Genomic DNA, 19,697 nt, shown 5'->3' on the forward strand with positions numbered 1-19,697 from the left:
GATGCATTGCATCATCTGTAGCTACTAGATCACATTTCTTCCTCTCGTCGCTTTTCCTGAAACAGTCGTAATCTTCCCTTCAGCTTAAGTCAAGACGCAGCCGACGCTGCCAGGTACAAATCAACCAATCAAGCAGCGTCAAAACCGCAAAGTCACCAGGCGTTTTTTTGTTTGTTTATTATTGGTTCTGCTATAACAGAACAAGTACAGAAACACGAAGAACACCATGATGATGCCCTTTGAATGCCGTCTGGTTGGTTCCGTCAGCTCGTAGCGTCCGCTGCGTCTGGACTTAATGTGAAACAAAGCATAGTATTGGCGCTCGATAGTCTTAGCGAATAGGTGAACCAATTGCTGTATTTGGCCCATTTCCGCGCAGGTTCTCGGACGCGACTCGGAGCGTGGAGCTGTCAACTCGGGACGGTGGCGACACGGAACTCCGTGGAACGGAGTTGGCGTGTCCGGCCATGGGCGCGGCCACCGTGGACCTGTCGGATCTGCGCTGGCGCTACTCCGGACGCCAGAGGCACTCGCTCTTGCTGGCCTCGCTCGGAGCGCTGCTGGGCCTCGGGGTTGCTTTCCTGCTCCTCGTGCTCGTCTTCTACCCGCACGTGAGTACTGCCCTGATCGGAAAAACAAACCACAATGCCGAGATTTCAAAGTATCTCCAACTGCTCTGTCGGGGTTCACGTGGTTTAAAGGCTGCGTGTGCGGCACGAGTTGCGAGGAGCCTCCGATTTTCCGCCCTTTTTACTTTTCGCCACGCCACAAGGAAGCGCACGCACACTTGGGGCCAATCTGTCCAGGAGGGGTCCTCCATTAAACTACAAACCTTTACTACGATTTGAGTTGACCAGACCCTTTTAAACCCTCAGGACCGTGCAGTGGCTGTCTACATGCTCCAATATATCCGCGCTAATGGCGGCGCAAAGTCGCCTAACTTCAAACACCTCCTACTTCGGGAATGAAAGGCGGCTCTACCTTGCGAATAGAAAGCGGCGTAAAATATTCAATTTTTAGAATTGATATCATTATAATACTTTTATTAGAGATCTGCTTTCTGGTCGGCTGGCTGGCTGGCTGGCTGGCTGCGCTATGTTGGTCCATGGAATGAGCAGTTTCTTTTTGACATCTATATTCTTGGTGAGGCGATCATAATTATCGCCTACAAGTTTCTTTATAAAGACATGTCTTGTTTACCGAGATTTTCTTATCCAGCGAAACAAGCGCGCATCTTCTGACCGCCACTACATGCGGCGCAAGTGCTCGGTGACATTTAAACATAATGTCCCTGGCTTGAAATACGTGAGAGAAATAGAATTGTAAGATATCAGTGGAGATAAGCATGTTTGATAATTTGATAGTATATACGGGGTCAAACACGCTTTCATGGGTGAGGCACGCTTTCGGTAGGCTGACGCCTCATTGCGATCTTGTCGCAACTAGTTAGGAAGGACAATTTCGAAATTTAAAAGATTTGAAAGGACCAAAATAGCGATTCCCATGGCAACAAAGATCTTTCAGTCAATCGCCTTTCGAGGTTTTGGTCATCTGTATTTTAGTAGTGGTTAGTGTCCGGCTAGCAGGTTCAGTAGCGCTACTTTCCCAGGATCCAGCGATTTTTTTGCCACCATTTGAGCGACGGGTATCTCTCTGCACAGGGTGGGCAGACTGACTTCTGAAAAGACCCTATTGGGGACGTCTAGAGCTTCTGTACATTCTACGCCTCATGGTAACAACGCTTCAGGTATCTTGGTGCCGAAAATCAGGGTTGCCACTTTTACAAAGCTTGACCCGAAATAGCAGCTAACGACTTCCTCTAGTCTGCAAACCCTGAAGCAGTGTGCGACAGAGCAAAATGACATCGCCTGAGCTTGCTGAAACCGTGTTGAAACCACAGGAAGTCCCATGTTCTATTAGTAACAATTGTCAACTGTTCCCGATCTGCATTGAAGTGGCACTGAACCACGAATATGTGTGTATATATCGAGAGCAGTTGACAATTGTCAACTGCTCCCGATCTCCCGGTCCCGGCCTGCTCCTGACAATAGACGATTTGCAATTTTCCCAAGCGCCCCGGCCCGGGCGCCAGGATTTGTGGGAGAGACTGTCCCTCGCCTGGCCGCTCTGCCTTAAGATCGCATTGCCTTGTCGATTGCCTCCTCTTAAACCTCTGTTTTTCGATTGCATTACCAATTTTTATCTGTTCAAGTGTATTTTGTATTGCTTCTAAGTGTGCCTATTCTCTTCTGCACGCTACATTTCTTGTATCTATCTATCTATCTATCTATCTATCTATATATATATATAGTATTTGTGTCTTTATTTCGCCTTTTCGAGGGGAGTGCCGACGGACAACACGCCGTTTCGCGCGTCGTTTCCCGGGTGAGTACTACCTTTGCTATATATTCCTATCGCGGTGTTAGCTGTTCATCTTGGTTTATTTCACTCGCGTGCAGTTGAGAGTGGCCGTCTATGAACTTCCGAGCACATGTCATAGGGGTAGGCAGAGCTCCGAATGAACAATCGCGACGTGAGAGCCGAGTGCGCTGTGATTTGGCCGCCCGCGCTCGCCCTGTTGACTCGCACTGTAGCGTATGCCTTCGAGTGCCGCTTGCTTGACCAAGATACAGCACGCGGCTTTGTCGCCGCAAATAATTTGTCCTAATGTTTGCGAAGCTGAGGCATATTGCAACGCTGCGGCGCCTGACAACTGCACGCTGCGGCGCGAGCCCTTCGCAAGCTCCGGTGGTTCAACGTCGCGGCTTGTATGCGTCTTTGGCATGCATTCATGATCAGTCTCCTCGGCGGTTGTCAGTTGCTGACATCTTGACTCGAGAAATAAAATTATCGAAGGAACAACGAGTTTCAAGCCTGGGTGACAGCACATCTCTGCATTTGCAAAAGGGTGTTCGCAACTGACAACCGCTTAGCAGATAGATTAAGAAGGCATACCATAAGCCCACAGAAGCTGCGACGTTGGGCCACCGGCGCTTGCGAAGGGATCGCGCCGCAGCGTGCAGTTGTCAGGCGCCGCAGCGTTGCAATATGACTCAGCTTCGCAAACATTCGGACAAATGGTTCACGGCGACAAAGCGGCGTGGTGTATCTTCGTCAAGTAAGCGGCACTCGAAGGCATACGCTACAGTGCGAGTCAACGGAGCGAGCGTGGGCGGCCAAATCACAGCGCACTCGGCTCTCGCGTCGCGACTGTTGATTCGGAGTTCTGCCTACCCCTATGACATGTGCGCGGGTGTTCATAAACGTCTCCTCTCGACTTCACGCGGGTCAAAAGAACCAAAATGAACAGCTAACAGCGCGATAGGAATCGGCAGCAACGTTAGTACTCCCCCGGGGAACGACACGCGAAGCGGCGTGTTATCTGTCGGCACTCCCGTCGAAAAAGGCGAAATAAAGACACACATACTATATATATCTATACAAGAAATATCGCGCGCAGAAGAGAATATATACACTTATAAGCAATGAAAAGTACACTGAAATAGATAAAAATAGGTAATGGAATCGAAAAACAGAGGATTAAGAGGAGGCAAGCGACAAGGCAATGCGATCTCAAGGCAGAGCGGCCAGGCGAGGGACAATCTCTCCCACAATTCCTCGCGCGCGGGCCGGGGCGCTTGGGGGATTTCGCAAAAAGTCTATTGTCAACTGCTCCCAGTCTGCTCCTGAGACAGACCTTTCTCGAGACCAGTCTCGAACAAGGTCTGCCTCAGGCCGAAACGTCGACGAACTTTACGAATAATATGTTCTGAAAAAATCCAACAATCGTCTCAAGTGCGTTTTCTGCCGTATATACTTTTCTTCATGCTGCGCTATGTTTTTTTTTCCTCACCCTCCCTATTTATATAGTCTTTTTTTTATTCTTTACATATCTGTTTAAAAATTAAAAAAAATCATGAACGCTACACTTATATGGTTTGTGCGAGCCAGTTATACGGCCAGGGGGACATTATGTGAGTGGTTAATCTATGCGATAAGTCTGATAATTAAGTAAAATTTGTTAATTAGCTTTTTAATTAGCGAAAATAGTCGTATGGTTCCAAATAGAAATTTTCTGAGCGTCGTGCAAAACCCCTCAATCAGTAATTCTAGAAAGACTTTGGGGGCGTAAGAAGCGCAATTGTTCGCTAAAGTTACCACTCGTGGAGCAGATACAAGGCTGAGGCTAGATAAGAGACGGATAAGTTGCGCGGGCGCCTCACCGCAACCGCTAGCCTTGTGCCTGCTTCACCAGTGGCAACTTTAGTGCACTACCTATATGCTTCTCACGCGCTGAAAGTTTTTCTGAAAATGACTGATTTAGTGCAGCTTAAAGAAAAAAAAACACCCTATGTATATATATATTGTAAACAAAGAGGGGAGAGAGTGATTATTAAATTTATCACATCAAAGTTAGGGGAACGGAAAGGAGAAGAGTGCTGGCAAAACATTGGGCAAGGAGTCTGCCAGTAGTCTTTCCCTTTCCCTTCCCTAACTTTGATGTAATAAGTTTAATAATCACTCCTCCCCTCTTCGTGTACAATATTACTACGGCTGCACTTGTCAATCTTGTCTCACTCCCGGTATATATATATATATATATATATATATATACTCTCTAATTTATCAGAGGATTGGACGTGATATTTAGACACCCCCTGAAAATGTGAGGCCAAACCATTGTATTTGCGGAGAAAACACATCTTTCCAGAAATTCGATTCGAAGTGGCCGCGCTCCTAGCTGACGTCAATGATGGTTGGGCGCATTTTTTGCCATTCTTTTCTGCTGTTTTTTAGCCGGAAGTGTCGTTCGTCTTGCCCTCTTTCCTCGTCGATCAGGCGTCGACAATGCGACCGTAAGCGGACGACGCGTCAGTAGCCAGTTTCGATGTATTGCTCGTCTATACTGTTCTGTTAAGCGTTCCAAAACACTTTCTGAAGCGGTGCAATTGAAGACGAAGTGCTTCAGACTTTGATGAGCGACGTGAGGGGCGATGTCACGTCGGTGCTGCTTCAATGGCTGTCCGGGCACTGGCACATCCGAAAGTGTTCTCTACACGAGCTTCCAAAGAATGGAGGGAGAAGCAGTCGTGACTGGAAGCGATTGCTGCGTGGAAACTGATCGGTGCATGCAACGCTATCTCACCAGACTGCACTCGAGGCATCACAAATCAGTAGAAGGCGAAAGTGCCAACGACTCTGCGACGTATGCTCATCGGGATCTTCTAGCTGTCCATCAGGCGTCTCGTACAATACCAGACCCAACCCCTCGTAACCTTCAACTTATTCCTTCTCAAAGTCCGAAATGTGATCGGGACCGAAAAAGACACGTGATCCTGTGAGCCGTCGCCAACGTCGCGCTCGCTTGCGGCACAACCATCGGGCGCCATCATATTGAGATCAAAGCAAAGATGGCAAGAAGAAAGCAGACGACGTCAACGGGTTGACGTCTTGACGGAGCCACATCGTAAATATAATTTTTACATTTCGAATTCAGCGTCGTCGTGCGCAAGCCAAGTTCGTAGAAAATGTTTCATGCACGGCATTAATATATATGTTTCAACAATGCAACTTTTGCAATTTCAGAATGTCTGCAAATTCAACTATCGATGACATCGCTGCACGTGATCAGAAAAAAACGATTGCAAAGAGGTGCTTCGTACGACAGCAGAGCGCGCCTTTTCAAAAACGTGTTTACGCCTTAGATAATCCTTCTTTCTTCCTCGCTGAATTTTTTTTTTTGCTGAGTGTTACTAAATATCAGTGCTTTAACCGAACGACGCGAAAACCTTTTCCTCCTACGGGGGCGTCCCGTGGTTTCGAACACGGGCGGCATGTAATGAAATCGTGACGTTGAGGATAGAGGGTTGCCCCGTTCCCGGGCAGCTTCTATCCTCGTCCTCACCTCCTTTGTCCGTCTTCGCCCCCCTCCCCACATTCCTCAGTCACGGCGGCAAGGGGAATTCTCCGGCGCGGGGAAAGGGGAGACAGAGGACCGAGGACGTCATGAAGAAGGTTATTTTTCTTGTTTTTGTCATTTTAATCTGATTATAACTTGTAAAATAAAGCGAATTTCGAGAAAAGAAGTTCACTAAGTTACTACGTTCAGTGCGCTCAAGTTCGACGCATATAAAAAAAAAAAAAGGCAGGAAAAAAGTCGTCGCAGGGCTCCTTTGACGGGGCAGCCTTGCTACGCCTCGCCTTTAAACGTGCCCGAACACTTTTTTCCACACTCCCACGGACTGCAGAAACGATCTGATCGAAGGGAAACAGAGGGCAGCGGTCCGGTATGTTGATGCCGCCACACGCATTCTCACGCATAACTTGTAAAATTGCGTGCTTTCGGAATTTATTTTTTTGATAATAGTTTATTTTTTTGGGGGGCGGAGAGTCTTTTTTTTTAGCGTATTTGATATTTTCTTTTTACATTTTCGGTGTCGGACAAGACATCGGTGTTTATCGGGCATTATATCGAAAAAACAGGACACGATTATGGAATTCTCCAACCTCCAGAAACCATATGCTCAGTAAAAGGAGGAAAAAAGGGGCCTAGTTTCCGAAGAAAGGAGTGACTTCATGGACAGTTCAGTGGTGCTGTGTTCGAATTCAAATACAAAATAAACGATTACTTGACGATATTTTGTTTCCTCTGGTAGCTTGGTTTTCTTTTTTTTTCTTTTCAGTGAGGGAAAGCTCCAATTCGATATTTTTCGGTTTTCTCCGATTTTGATAAAACCAACTCTAAAATTAGTTTTTTCTGTCTTCTTTTTTTCTTTTTTTTTTTTGGGGGGGGGGGGGAAGGGGGGGGGGAAGGTTTCGGTACTTAGCGAAACCGCTGAACCCCACTGAAAAGAAACGCGATGTGTGTCTAATCATCTTCACGCTTCTTGTTCGGTTATTAGTTATTCGGCGTGCTTATCACCTACTCTCGAGATATCTCTGATTTCGGAGCGTTGATAAGGTGCTCGATACACGCCGCGCCCCGCGATTCTTAAGCTGTCAATAAGTATAGACGCATCGCTTGCTATTGTCGCAGCCGGGTCAGTAGAGAGGCCGTTTACTGTATTCCCAGTGTCCCGTCTCGATACTTGAGCTCCACAATAGTGCCCCTTCAATCACTGCCGCACTAGAGCCGCCCTAGCAACACCGACAGGAACCGCCATAGAAGGATCTCGCTCTTCACACTGGGTAGACAAATCCCCGAAAAAGCGATTTGACAAATTCTCAGACGATCCTTGACTTGACGCGTCTCTTCACCTCCTATTAGCCGACGACAATGGCGCGCATCCTTTGAGAATGGGGTCTCAAAGACGCGCTTCAGCGATTCCTCCGAGGACGAACTCCTCGATGGTGTGTTTGGTCGGTGCTTTCCGCTCTTCGGCGTGCTTTCGAATGCTCTATTCAATGATCCCGAGACGGGGTGGTGAAAAGAGAGTGCGCTACCGTAAGTTCTTCCCGAGGGGTCTCTTTACTCTCAGACCGCTTTTCAGCCCACTGCCTCTCGTCATCAGGGTGACTTCACTCCCCGGAGTTGCGCAGAGGCAACTTGGTTTTGTTGAAGATGGTGGGGTCGATATATTATTAGCGGCCGTTTCCCGCGGCAAGACGGCGATGAAATCTGGTTATACAAAGGGCTTGTGGGCTCGACGGTGCGAAAATTACTGCGGGACGACATTCGCCCGCGACAGTGATTGAAAGAAATCGGTGTGGAAATAAATTTTGTTCTAGCTTATACGAGATTGGCCCATCTCGTGTTGATGAACCACCCATTCACGACTGGTGGAGCAGTTCTCTAGTCTTTACTGAATTTTTTAACAAATATTTGCAATCAATAATGTTAGTTTCGTTCTCCTAAAAGCGGTCATATACCGGGTGTTTCTTTTTATTCTTGCAGATTTAAAAAAAAAACAATGAAAGCTACAGTTATGCGGTTTGTGCGAGTGTGTGCGAGGTTAGCCACCCACATAATGCCCAGAAGGACATTATGTGGGTGGCTAATCTTTGCGATAAGTCGGCTAATTAATTAAAATTCACTAAATCACTTTTTAATTATTTAAAATAGACATATGGTTCCAATTAAAAACTTGTAGAGCATCATTGAAAACCTCTAAATCAGCCATTATCAGAAAGACTTTGAGCGCGTGAGAAGCGTAGTAATGCACTATAGTTTCCATTCGTGGAGCAGGTACACTCTAAAAAAAGTCTGTGAGTCTACTTTCACACACAACACTCGAAGAACCAATCAGCGCAACTTACGGAGGCAGCCCAGCGAATGACGATGCCGAAACATATGTTTAGACCAAAAAACGCAGTCTGAGTTGTGACATTAAGCAATGCAAAACGTCACACTTGCATTGCTTAATGTCACAACTCAGTCTGCGTTTTTTGGTCTAAACAGATGTTTCGGCATCGTCATTCGTTGAGGTGCCTCCGTAAGTTGCGGTGATTGGCTCTCCGAGTGTTGTGCGTGAAAGTAGACGCACAGACTTTTTTTTAGAGTATACAAGGCTAGCGGTTGCGGTAAGGCGCCCGCGCGATTTTTCCGTCTCTTATCTAGCCACAGCCTCCTACCTGCTCCACGAGTGATAACTTCAGCGCACTACTGCTTTTCTCACGCGCTCAGTCTTTCTGAAAATGACTAATTTAGGGGTTTTGGACGACGCTCAGCCAATTTCTAATTTGAACCATATGACTATTTTCTCTAATTAAAGGGTTAATTTTAAAAATTTTAAATATTAGCTGACTTTTCGCAAGGATTAGCCACCCCCATACTGCCCCCCTGAGCGTATAACTCACTCGCACAAACCGCATAAATGGAGCATTCATGGCTTTTTTTTTTTTAATCTGCAAGAATAATTAAAAAAAACATAATGTAGACTGCAATTATCTTCTGCATAACTGCTCTTTCACAATTTGATGAGGAGAACATTGTGTTTGGTCAGAACTTTATCTTTGCGGTGTTACAGACGCAATATAAATCAACCTGCTAAAAAGCTACTCTACGTTGTGGATAACGTTTTAGCGAAAACCGATATTTAAACGTTCCGCACATCAACCGCTCTTGATTCCTCTGGTGAGGGAAAGCCATAGGGGTCCTAAACCAACAGTTGGGATTGGTTGAGAAGGACATTCGGCATCTGTGATCGAGAGGAGAGTGCGCTTTCCTAAATTGTTTTCAGAAAACCAAAGCGACCTTCCGAAGTCACTACGGCGTTATCAGAAAAACCAGAAAAGACGTATCGATATGTACCTTGTCAATTCAGTAGTAAGCGCACGGTGTCGTCGCCCCTGTATGCACAACGTGTATGCACAACAACTGAATGGTTCTTTGGTTTTCCGCGCATCGCGTCCACGCTCATCATGCACGCGCTAAGAGGCCTGATCTACCTGCACCATCGGATATGAGAGGTTTCAGGAATGTTCACCCCGCGGAAAAGCGCTGAGAGGCTGCATTCGCCATGTTTCGTTATATATAACTGCTGCGCGAAATGCTGATGCATTTCTTCGATAATCAGAGGGTTAGCGGCAGCGAGTTTTATTATAGGCAGCTACAAAAATGGTTCACAGTGTACGGCAATGTGCTGGTTCGTATTGTATTACCAAACACACAGGGCTCTCAAAGTGTCATTCGAAACAGTAGTACCACGTTGTTTTGTCATATTGCGTCTACTCTATGCCTCATAATTGCGAGGATGTTAAACCATACTTCTGTTGCAGAATAACAAAACAAAAAAGCAAAAGTCACGTTTTAGAGTGCGAAACATTTTAAAAATTTCTCACGAAATATTTCGTTATTCGTGGCTACCTGGCCACTTTCTACGAATAAACCCGAGACCCTAATGTGCAGCTTAGTGGAGACAGAAATTATTGACTCATACATAAAAAAAAGCCCGTGCGTCTACTTTCCCGCGCGACACTCGGAGAGCCAATCACCGCAGCTTATGGAGGCAGCTCAGCGAATGACGATGCCGAAACATATGTTTAGACCAAGAAACGCAGTCTGAGTTGTGACATTAAGCAATCCAAGCGTGACGTTCTGCATTGCTTAATGTCACAACTCAGACTAGATTTTTTGGTCTAAACATATGTTTTGGCATCATCATTCGCTCAGCTACCTGCGTAAGCTGTGGTGATTGGCTCTCCGAGTGCTGTGCGGGAAAGTAGACGCACGGGGTTTTTCTAGAGTGTATTTTGGGAGCAATTGGAGAAAGTGTTTCCCGAATTCACGCCAGCTTTTGACAAAATCACGCTCAAGGGCTCCTGTCGCCACTGGTGTTCGTCTAAAAGCGCGGTCGCGTTGCTAATACTGCATACAAAAAAAAAAAAAAAAAGTCGGCAGACACTCTGTCTGAGGCGCGTTTGTCTTTTGAACGATGGTCCCGTCCTATGTGTCATACAAAAACTGTTCGCAGAAATGTTTGAAGCATGCGTATGTATTAAAGAAAACATGCTTGGAGTATGCGTGGGGCATGTCCGTGGATAACTCTGTCCGTGTCATTTGTGTGATATATGAGCAGCGTGACTTAAGCGTGCATGTGGCTGTGAAAGAGGGCGCCACGTGCCTGGGAGCCATTGCTAACTAGGAAACATTGATTATATGCTCAGTGTGTAAAACTGGATATCACATGGGACAGTCTTGCGCTGAAATTGCTAAATTATCTTATACTAACATGGGAAGGGGGAAACGTGAATAATGACACTGTAAGATTTGCCGCACCCAAGAAAATAGGAGTGCTTCTCAGAGCGGAGCGCTTCATTCACATAGTACCACATACGAGCCAATATCAGTGTCTGCTCAGCTAGAGTCCTTCGGACAAAAACTAGATGCCTTGTTGGCAATAAAAGTAGGTGTAAGTGTAGATACTCTCTTGCCACTACCGGCTAAGGTTGACGAGCTACTAACGCTGAATTCTGCACTAGAGAGATAACAAGCCCATATCGAAGAGGTGGATACCATAGTTGATGAATTGTCCGCACAGTACGTCTCGGCACTAGAGAGTACTACCCCAAACGAACTTACGTTCAAGGAGCTATAGAGAGGAAACAAGAACAACTGCGTGAAACTGTAACTGCGCAAATGGTAACGATTCAATACCTACGAGACGAAGGCAACAACGGGGAGCATTACTGCCGTCTTGCAAATTTGGAAATTCATAGACGGACGACATCACCGAATAAATATCTCACAAATATCGTGAGGGACCTGGCAGTTAAACTTGCGTTGTCAAAATTCGCAGCAAGCTACATTGCTGCCATTCATCGTCTTCCTGCAAAATCTGGATTGATCCTAGTGGTGTTTATTCATTCTGGTTCAGCTGACCTAAACAATCACTGGTTGGTAGCACGTGGGAAGCTGGGAGCTCTCGTTCAAGCGACGGCTGTGCCCAGGCTGCTTTTCAACAACAATCTTTCCAAGCAAAACCGTCAGCTCTTCTAGATGGTTAGATAAAAAGTGAAAGAAAAGCAGTGTAGATTCACGTGGGTAAAAAACAAAAAAAAAACTATTTGTGAAGGAAAACGAGAAGTCTTTGTTGGTGCGCATCAACAACGTTGCAGATTTGTACAAGATAGTGTTGGTATTTTTTCGTGGATTTGTTTCAGTTTTCTGACATTTACTTTATTAAAAGTAAATTTGAAGAATCTTCATATACGTCGTTTAGTTTATTTCATGTGAGTATAAGAAGTATTAGAAAATTTTGGGAACCTAACACAAAAAATTGAAACACGAAAAGAACTGAAGTTTTAGCGGTGTTTTCCTTGAAGACTTTTTAAGCGTTTGCCCTGCGTTCATTTTTTGTTTGTTTTATAGACAATTTTTACGTGACCAGTACTCTGCCTTTAGGTGAAGTTAAAATAATTTGTATTTCGATTTCTAAAACTAAATATGTTGTGTTAGTAGCAGCCAGTGAGTTTATTTTTATCTTTCTTTTTCTTCTTTTTCACTTCCACCTTGTCGTTCTTTAGATGGTCTAATAAATTGACAGTTGTAAGTAAGCGCTCTATCCCGTCACCTTCTTCTCTTCTTAGTCCTTTGCGCTTTTTAAACCACCGTCTAGGTGTTGGGAACCGTTCATGATTATTGTTGAAGACTTAGGCACAGTCGCGGAGACCTTTATTTTAACCGAGATCAATATTAACGAGGACATCACAACGCCGTTTTTTATTCCAGGTTATGAACCTTTTCGCTTTTACGAGATTGTGTGGTAGGGGAGGTGGAATATGTGTTTACGTGCAAGATATCTTGCGTACTTCTCAAATTGAAATGACAATAATGTACTCCGAATACCAAGGTCTACAGATAAGCCGACAAGAATTTTTCATTATCCTGATACCAATATATCGCCCACCCGCGAACAACGTAAGCTTATTTTTGGTAGACCTTGATAAGGCCCTATCAGATTTCAGGCCGTCCAGTCTGGAGTGTTTGGTTGTCGACGTCAATATAAACACACTGGACTGCTAGCGCGCAAATGTATGTGACTACCTAAATGTACTAGTAGCTTACGGCATCGAACGTGCTGTTCAAGTACCAATTCGTGAAGAATTCTTGGGAAGCAAGTTTGTGCCATAATGCATTGACTACGTTAATGTGCCTGTTTTTGAATGTACAGTGACAGCTGCAGTAATTGCCGAAAAATTAGCAGGTCGTTACTTTATAGCCAGTCAGATAATTTCTAGAAACAGTGACAACGACTCCGACAAAGTAGTGAAGGAGGTGACCATAACTGTTCAAACGTGGTTCGATCAAAAAATAGAATGGTCTATTAGCTTCGGTTGAGTCAGCAAAACTGTATGACTGTTGCTGTTCAATTAATTTCACCATTCTCCTCAATGTGTAAAAAAAAAAAAAAGTTACCTTTGAAAGACGTAAACCCGATTATGTATGGCTCACGTCAGATATTCTTTCGGCAATAAATTATAAAGACTTTTCTCTGGAATCGTTACAAACGTTTCTCAAGCAATACAACCCTCAGGGAGGGATTTAAAATTGCGAGGAATAAAGCAAACGCATTAATCCCTTTTTAGAGGAAACACTTAAATCATAATAAGAAACGTTTTGGCACAGCAGAAACATGGGAGTTAGCCAATCGAAATCGAGAGGGAACAAAAAAGCTGACTATTGTTGATACGATAGGGAAGTTATTTTCGCCTTTAACGCAAAAAAATCGATTGATGATTTTCATGCTTTTTTGCTTGTACTTCTGGGGCCGTTCAGGATAGTGACTACCAAGATATTACACTGCACAAATTTCATGAAGCTTCTGCGTTTTATCTATTGTTATTAGGACGTGACTTGCGTGATTATTTATTATCATTCAAAGGAAAACAAGTCTCTGGGTTTTGATTAAATTCATACACGTGACATGCGAAGAAGTTTTAGGACAATCAAGCATGTACTTCTATAGGAATGATGAATGGTATAATGAAGTCTGGGAACTGGCAAATGGGCATGAAAACGGCTATTGTAAAGCCGCTGTACAAGGGAAGGGCAGCTGATGGCTTCAAAAACTATCAGCCCATACCGCTCTTGTCATGTCTTGCACAAATATTTGAAAAAAAAAAACAGACCTTGGGCGCAATGACTAGTTTTTTAGACCGCTTCTGTTTATTATCTAATCATCAACATAGTTTTATCTCGAAACGAGGAACTCGGGTATCACTGGAAATTTTTTGTGATGACTTCCACTTTGGCTTTGATAAGAATATGTTCAACTGTGCAGTGTTTTTGGATTTGTCAAAGGCTTTCGATAGCATTAATTGTGCAATTATTTGTACGAAACTATGCAGGCTGCGTTTTAGGTGTCCATTTCTTTCACTTTTAAAAGGGTATCTATCAGGGCGATCTCAAGGTGTCGCATTCAGAAACCGTAAGAGTGATAAAACTGTCTCAACGGCTGGTGTTCAAAAGGGGTCAGTGTTGTCAACTTTTTTTTTAATCTATATGTGAAAGGCCTCCCCAATGTTATTTCATCCTGTAAGCTATTTCAGTTCGCAGATAATACGCTTTGCTATCCCGTCCTGAAAAGTATCAGGTTTATCAGTTCGACAAGTATAAAATATTTCCACTCTCGTGATGCACTGGCTTAAGTTTAACTTTATAAAAGTAAAGGCTTTCAAAACGAAACTCATTTGTTCTAAAAGCCTTTTCAAAACGGGTTGAACTTTCACATACAATAGTGTTGCACACCTCCAGCTGTAGAGAGTGTGGATGTAGCCCCAATTGAGTATGAAAATTCGGTAAAATATTTAGGTATACATCTCGACAGTGCACCGACATGACATGACACATTTATGCAAACGATTAAGGAGAATACCATGCTATCTCTGCAATATAAAACTATTTGTCTTTCTTTGTCAGGAAAGTCTTGGTACAAGCTCTGGCGTATATTTGCTTACGTTACGGTATCACAATCTTTTCTGGTTGTTCTTTGTTTTGGCGAAACTCTACCATTAAAAGTAATTTGAAAAGCATGGCGTTTGATAGAGCTGAACTTTTAAAAACCTAAGCGTACCTCATCTGCTTTCTGCCATCATTTTTCGGGCTTTATTAGAAAAACGGTCCCACTTAAAAATTTCTGAAATTTTGATTTTAAAACGCCGAACATTGTACAGCGGCCACTGAGACCGTCTATTCGATGTTATGTTCCGCGAATTAGAACAAAATATGGTGAACGTATACGCATGTATTATGTACCACATCTTTTCAATGACCTCCCTGACAGTTTTTTTTTCTGTAACTTCAAGACGGAAGGTTAAAAAGTTGTTAAAGTGCTTCAGGCAGTTACTTTGGATGCAACCGCGTTACATAAGTTTGAATAATTTCAAACATACCGAAGTTTCACCACCTGCCGAGCTAGGCACACAAGCCCTTGAGGTTTCCGACAGCTCGTTATTGTACTGTGCAAGACGATGTATGTTTGCAAATAAAACTATTCTATTTTATTCTATCTGGTGTGCTCGCTGTGTGGCCGTAGTGTTCCGATCAAGAAAGGGGCGGTTGCACGGGTCCTATGGACATGGGGGGTCCTAGCTGGCCGCTGTCTGCTAAGGCCGGAGTTTTACGACGCGCAGTTGTTAGCAACCAGACGGCAACAAGTTATCCGTTGCTCAGTACGTGAGTCCTTCGGGGTCGGAAGCAATCCTGGGCCTTCTAAAGCGGTGAATATGAAACTTTGGAGCACGCGACTGGTTATTACACTAAAATACTTTCGCGCAAGTAGTTGGAAACACAAATCTGAACACCGCACCTAAGTTTTTTTTTTATCTATTAAACTTCGTTTTACCTTGTACCGCAACGAATGCTACGAGCAACCATAGCCGATCGATAACTCAGAAAGTGTTGCGGGACGCACGCGGAGCGCTGGGGTGGCCAAGGTGGCTCATAGCTTCCGTTCTGGTACATCATAACATGAAACAAATTACGTACACTGAGAATCTGAAGGCGCGCACATAGGAAGCGAGCATGCCGGCCGTGTCGCGGCGGTCGCCTATTGTTCGCCGCGACCTACCGGTAGCCGCCGCAGGAGCATCGGGGAGCAATGGCGACGAACAGCACGGCAGACAGTGTCCCCGTCGTGATTACGAAGGAATTTAAGGCAGTTACGAGTTCGGAAAGTTCCTTCGGTAGCCGGTGCCGTCGGCGCAGAATCATCGGGAAGTAATAGCAACGAACACCACAGAGGACAGAGGGCGATTACGAATCCGGAAAACTTCTTCGGTAGCCGGTGCAGAATCATCGGGGGAAGCAATGGCGATGAGCAGCACAGCTAGCACAGCGGATAGTGTTCCCGGGGTGATTACGACGGGGTTTAAGGCGGTTACGAATCTAGAAAGCTTCTTCCGTGGTACCAATATGAAGAAGGGAAAACTCCTTCGTGAATCTGGCCGCGTGTACGACGTGAAGGAGGTCCGTTTCGACGGACAAGTGGATGTCACGGAGCACCGTACTCCGCTAACAAAATTAAGCGTGCCCGCAAAAAAATGTAGTTGGCGTTGAGTGGACCGTGGTAATTATGTACGTTTATTTCTGAATCAGCTTGACAATAACTGGGCGATTTCTTTCGCGCCGTTCCGCGATTCCCACTACTATCTTCCTGTAGGCTGATGGAAACATCCAAGTGTAGGCTTAGGGGGGCGACCGCACTCCGCTTCTCGATTCCGGTGAAGTATTTGCCGCATACTTTAGAGTTTGCCGTCGGTGTCGATGCTGTTCCATCGTCGCTAGAATAGAAAAAAGTTAATTGTATTATTCGTCAGCAGCTTAAACAAAGCGCGAACAGAAAGGTAAGAAACGCCACTAACCTGTTTGGACGCACAAGTCGCACCTGCAGGTCGCGCAGTACTCCGCCTCGTACGGCCGTACGGCTTCGAAGGGACGATGTAGTACTTCGTGCCGTGTGCGATCTTTGACGTACTGTTGCAGCCGACCACGCAGCAATTGTTGCGGCTTTCTTGGTGCGGAATAGCCATCTCAGAAATTACAACGCTAACTCACTACAACGCACAACCAACGCAGCGACTGGCAGAAGCTCCCCGATGCGATGGACCCGTTTGCCGCTAGGGGCGCCCTGGTCGGGGCTTGAATTAGATGCGCACGGTTCCTATTGTCGAGCTTTCACATGGTATATTGCATAACCATTGTTTTTCCGTGAAAAAATTCATATTATGAAAACGTATTTTGCTCGTTCTACAATAAATGCATTACAGCTATTGGCCTCGAGATCGACCTAGAGGTGGCGCTACGGTCGCGCTATCATCATCATCAAAGCGGGGATACGAGAACGGCCGCCCCATAGGCTCTCCACGTTCGCGCGCGAGACGGCTTAGATTCTTGCGTTTATTTTGTCGCATACTATCGGTGGGAAAACAATTCTTGCGGAAAAGGATGCAGTACTGTTCGGTGCTTCAGTCAAGATCGAATTGTGTTGCCAGCGTGCGGCCTAAATTTATATAATCGCTTCTGTGTGTGCGTCGTCTGCTCTACGCAGACGTTGGAAAGCATGGATCACCACGACTGATGCCTGTCTCCAGCTGAACTGGAATATTTATGTTAAATATTTGTTTCTTTTAAAATGGATGTATCGGTTCATCAACGTGGGAATTAAAAACAATAATAAATTCCAACCCAGATAACATAATCATAGAAGCTGTGAAATCGCAGCTTCTATGATTTTTTAACTTCTATAGCTTTTGCAGCAATATACATATTTAAAATGAAGATAAGTTAGCGCTGTATTGGAAATTACCATGCTATTTAGTTCCTCTGCCCTTTTACTGTGCGATAGTGTGTGTAAGTTTTTTTGGAGTCTGAACAAATCTACTGCGTTGCGATGAGGAGAGAGAGTCTCTTCCAGTTAAATTCTGCAAACTGCACGGTTGACAGGACAACTGAAACAAGTGAAACAAACTCTTCTAATATATCTGCCGTGACTGTAATAAACAAGTGTAACCGAGCAACGCAGCAATGTTCCTGCTATTAAATGCTTTTCTCGGTTGTGTGGGTTCACCCGCTTTAATTTTCTTGGTGAGGGCCGCGGATGTCAAGAGGCTAATACTATGAATTTCTGGCTATATAATTGTAGCGGCAGCTCTCGACAGCGATCTAGCGCTTGAACGGCGAAGGGCCCCTCGATGAGGTAGTCAAAAAGGACAGTGTAAATATTGTAAATAAATATGTAGAGTGTGATTTACCGAGCCTCTGCTCCTACATAATCTTGTATTCAAACACAGTAGACTTTGCAACCCAAACAAACGACGCGCACCACGACAGAGACAGCATCGGCCGCAGCGATACTCTTTTACTGATGAAGGCTAGCGACCTTCACGAGACTTTCCGATCACCCTCCGCCCTCACCTAGCGTATATCGGGACTGGGCAGTTCATCGATTAACTTTCAGATTATTCAAGTAATGCTTTAATTGCAATTTTTTTTTTGCCGGATAATTGGAATCTCGTGCTGGAGAAAGTCAACAAGGAGTAAAAAATGCCTGCTTCAATATTTTTTACGTCTTTATTTCTTTTGTGGCACAGGCTTGCACGGTGAACCACTTCAGCGTGCTTGTCATTTCGCCGAGGGTGATTACACTGTTTAAATATAAATAATAACTAAAAAAATACTTTATTTTAAAAGGCTTAATTCCCGCGTTCATATTTATGTAGGACTCACAATGTGAAGTTTAGAATGGGAATGCAATATGCCATTTATGGCATAGTAAACCAGTAAAAAAATGTGTAGTCTTAACCTCTTTCACGCATTATGAGCGGCGAAAAATCAACATACGGATTCATTGATTGACTAGTCTATTAAAGGATAGCGATCAGTCTGGTTAGTTTTCTACTCAAACCACAGACCCACTCAAGATTCAGTGCTTTATGAAAGCCACGGTTTGTGCGAGATAACAAAAATATGTGGGACCAGCTATTGTATACAAACCAACACACTAAGATTATGGAAGCTTCCGACTTAATAATAATCGCTTTGCTGAATTTTTATCCATGGGAAACGATACAACACAGTCTTTAGTAAGAAGAAACGGCAACAAAAACATAAAACATTTAATAACGAATGTCAAGTTCAGCCTGAAACGGGCTCTCGTCGTCGAAATCCATGCCTCTGAGCGTGCCCGTAGCAGACGACGCACGGCGGTATCCCCGCTTTCGCGCGTTTCCGATTTCGGCCGCACGGTGGCGACACGGTTCGATCTCGAGGCGAATAGGGTTCCGCGCGTTCGGACTTTATTTTATTTAATTTTTTTTATTTCAGACGGTGTTTTTTGGAGTTATTCTTTACCCAAAATTTCGAGTTTAGCGAAGGTTACTTTTCTTATAGATTCCCAATTTTCCAAAATCCGGAGTTTAATTTTCCGGTGTTAACTATCTGTCAAAAATAAAAATAAATATTATTTGGGCGTAATCGTGTGCCTGATTCTAAGAGCGTGCTTGTATACAAATATGTTTATTTCGGCCGGATTTAGCGTTGGCGCCCTTTTCACTGGCAAGACTATCTGTCTCACAAGAAAACTTGCATAGCACGTATTGCTACGATAAACGCCAATACCTTAAAATTTCTAAACCTCTGGAGGTACTCGCTGGGAAGCTCGTTTTCATCCTTCTTTCATTGCCTTACACCCTCCCCCCCCCCCCCCCCCCCGGCCTCTCCTTTGCCCCTTAAAAAATTTATGAATCCTTATTGTTCAGAGCTTACACTGCTACAAAAATACACCTCCTTTCTCTAAGAAGCAAAAATTGTATGTCCCAAACTCGAAACCGGAACAGTGCCTGGTGCCGTAACCAAGAACTGCAATTACCTGTTGTCCTGTATGAACCTTGAGGGGATAAACGGAAAGACTTCTTTTGTCAATGATCCGAAATTCGAAAGGAAATTAGTGTGGAATTTTCTCGAGGTTATTGACCCCCTTTATTGCTGATTGCGTCTTTTTTCTTCTGCGTTTTGATGTAGAAATTTAGAGTTTATCGGATAAATCCGAATTGACGAAACTTTTAACAGCGGGTGCATTTCGGAGTTTTTGGGGTTTTTCCGAAAACAGGTAATCCTAATTATTGCGCATAATCTACTAAAATTTCAGGTTTTTGTAGTTCAACTTCGGCGCATTTCTAATCTATTGAAAAACTAGTTTCAAAGTTATGTTTAGAAGTTACATGACAATGAACGCTTTTTTGGAAATAATCGGTTATAT

General features: G+C 44.4%; 1 protein-coding gene across 1 annotated transcript in view; it reads left to right on the forward strand.

Moving 5' to 3' along the window:
• Positions 1 to 379: 379 nt before the first annotated feature.
• LOC8042723 (adenylate cyclase type 2) overlaps positions 380 to 19,697 on the forward strand; it is a gene marked incomplete at its 5' end in the record, with an annotated part of 364,499 nt that continues 345,181 nt past the window's right edge. Inside the window, 1 exon segment of the mRNA XM_042291471.1 lies at positions 380 to 611. Coding sequence (XP_042147405.1) covers positions 468 to 611 — 144 coding nt within the window.

The sequence above is a fragment of the Ixodes scapularis genome, unplaced genomic scaffold (assembly GCF_016920785.2).
Source record: "Ixodes scapularis isolate PalLabHiFi unplaced genomic scaffold, ASM1692078v2 PGA_scaffold2__306_contigs__length_199485367, whole genome shotgun sequence".
Classification (NCBI taxonomy): Eukaryota; Metazoa; Arthropoda; class Arachnida; order Ixodida; family Ixodidae; genus Ixodes; species Ixodes scapularis.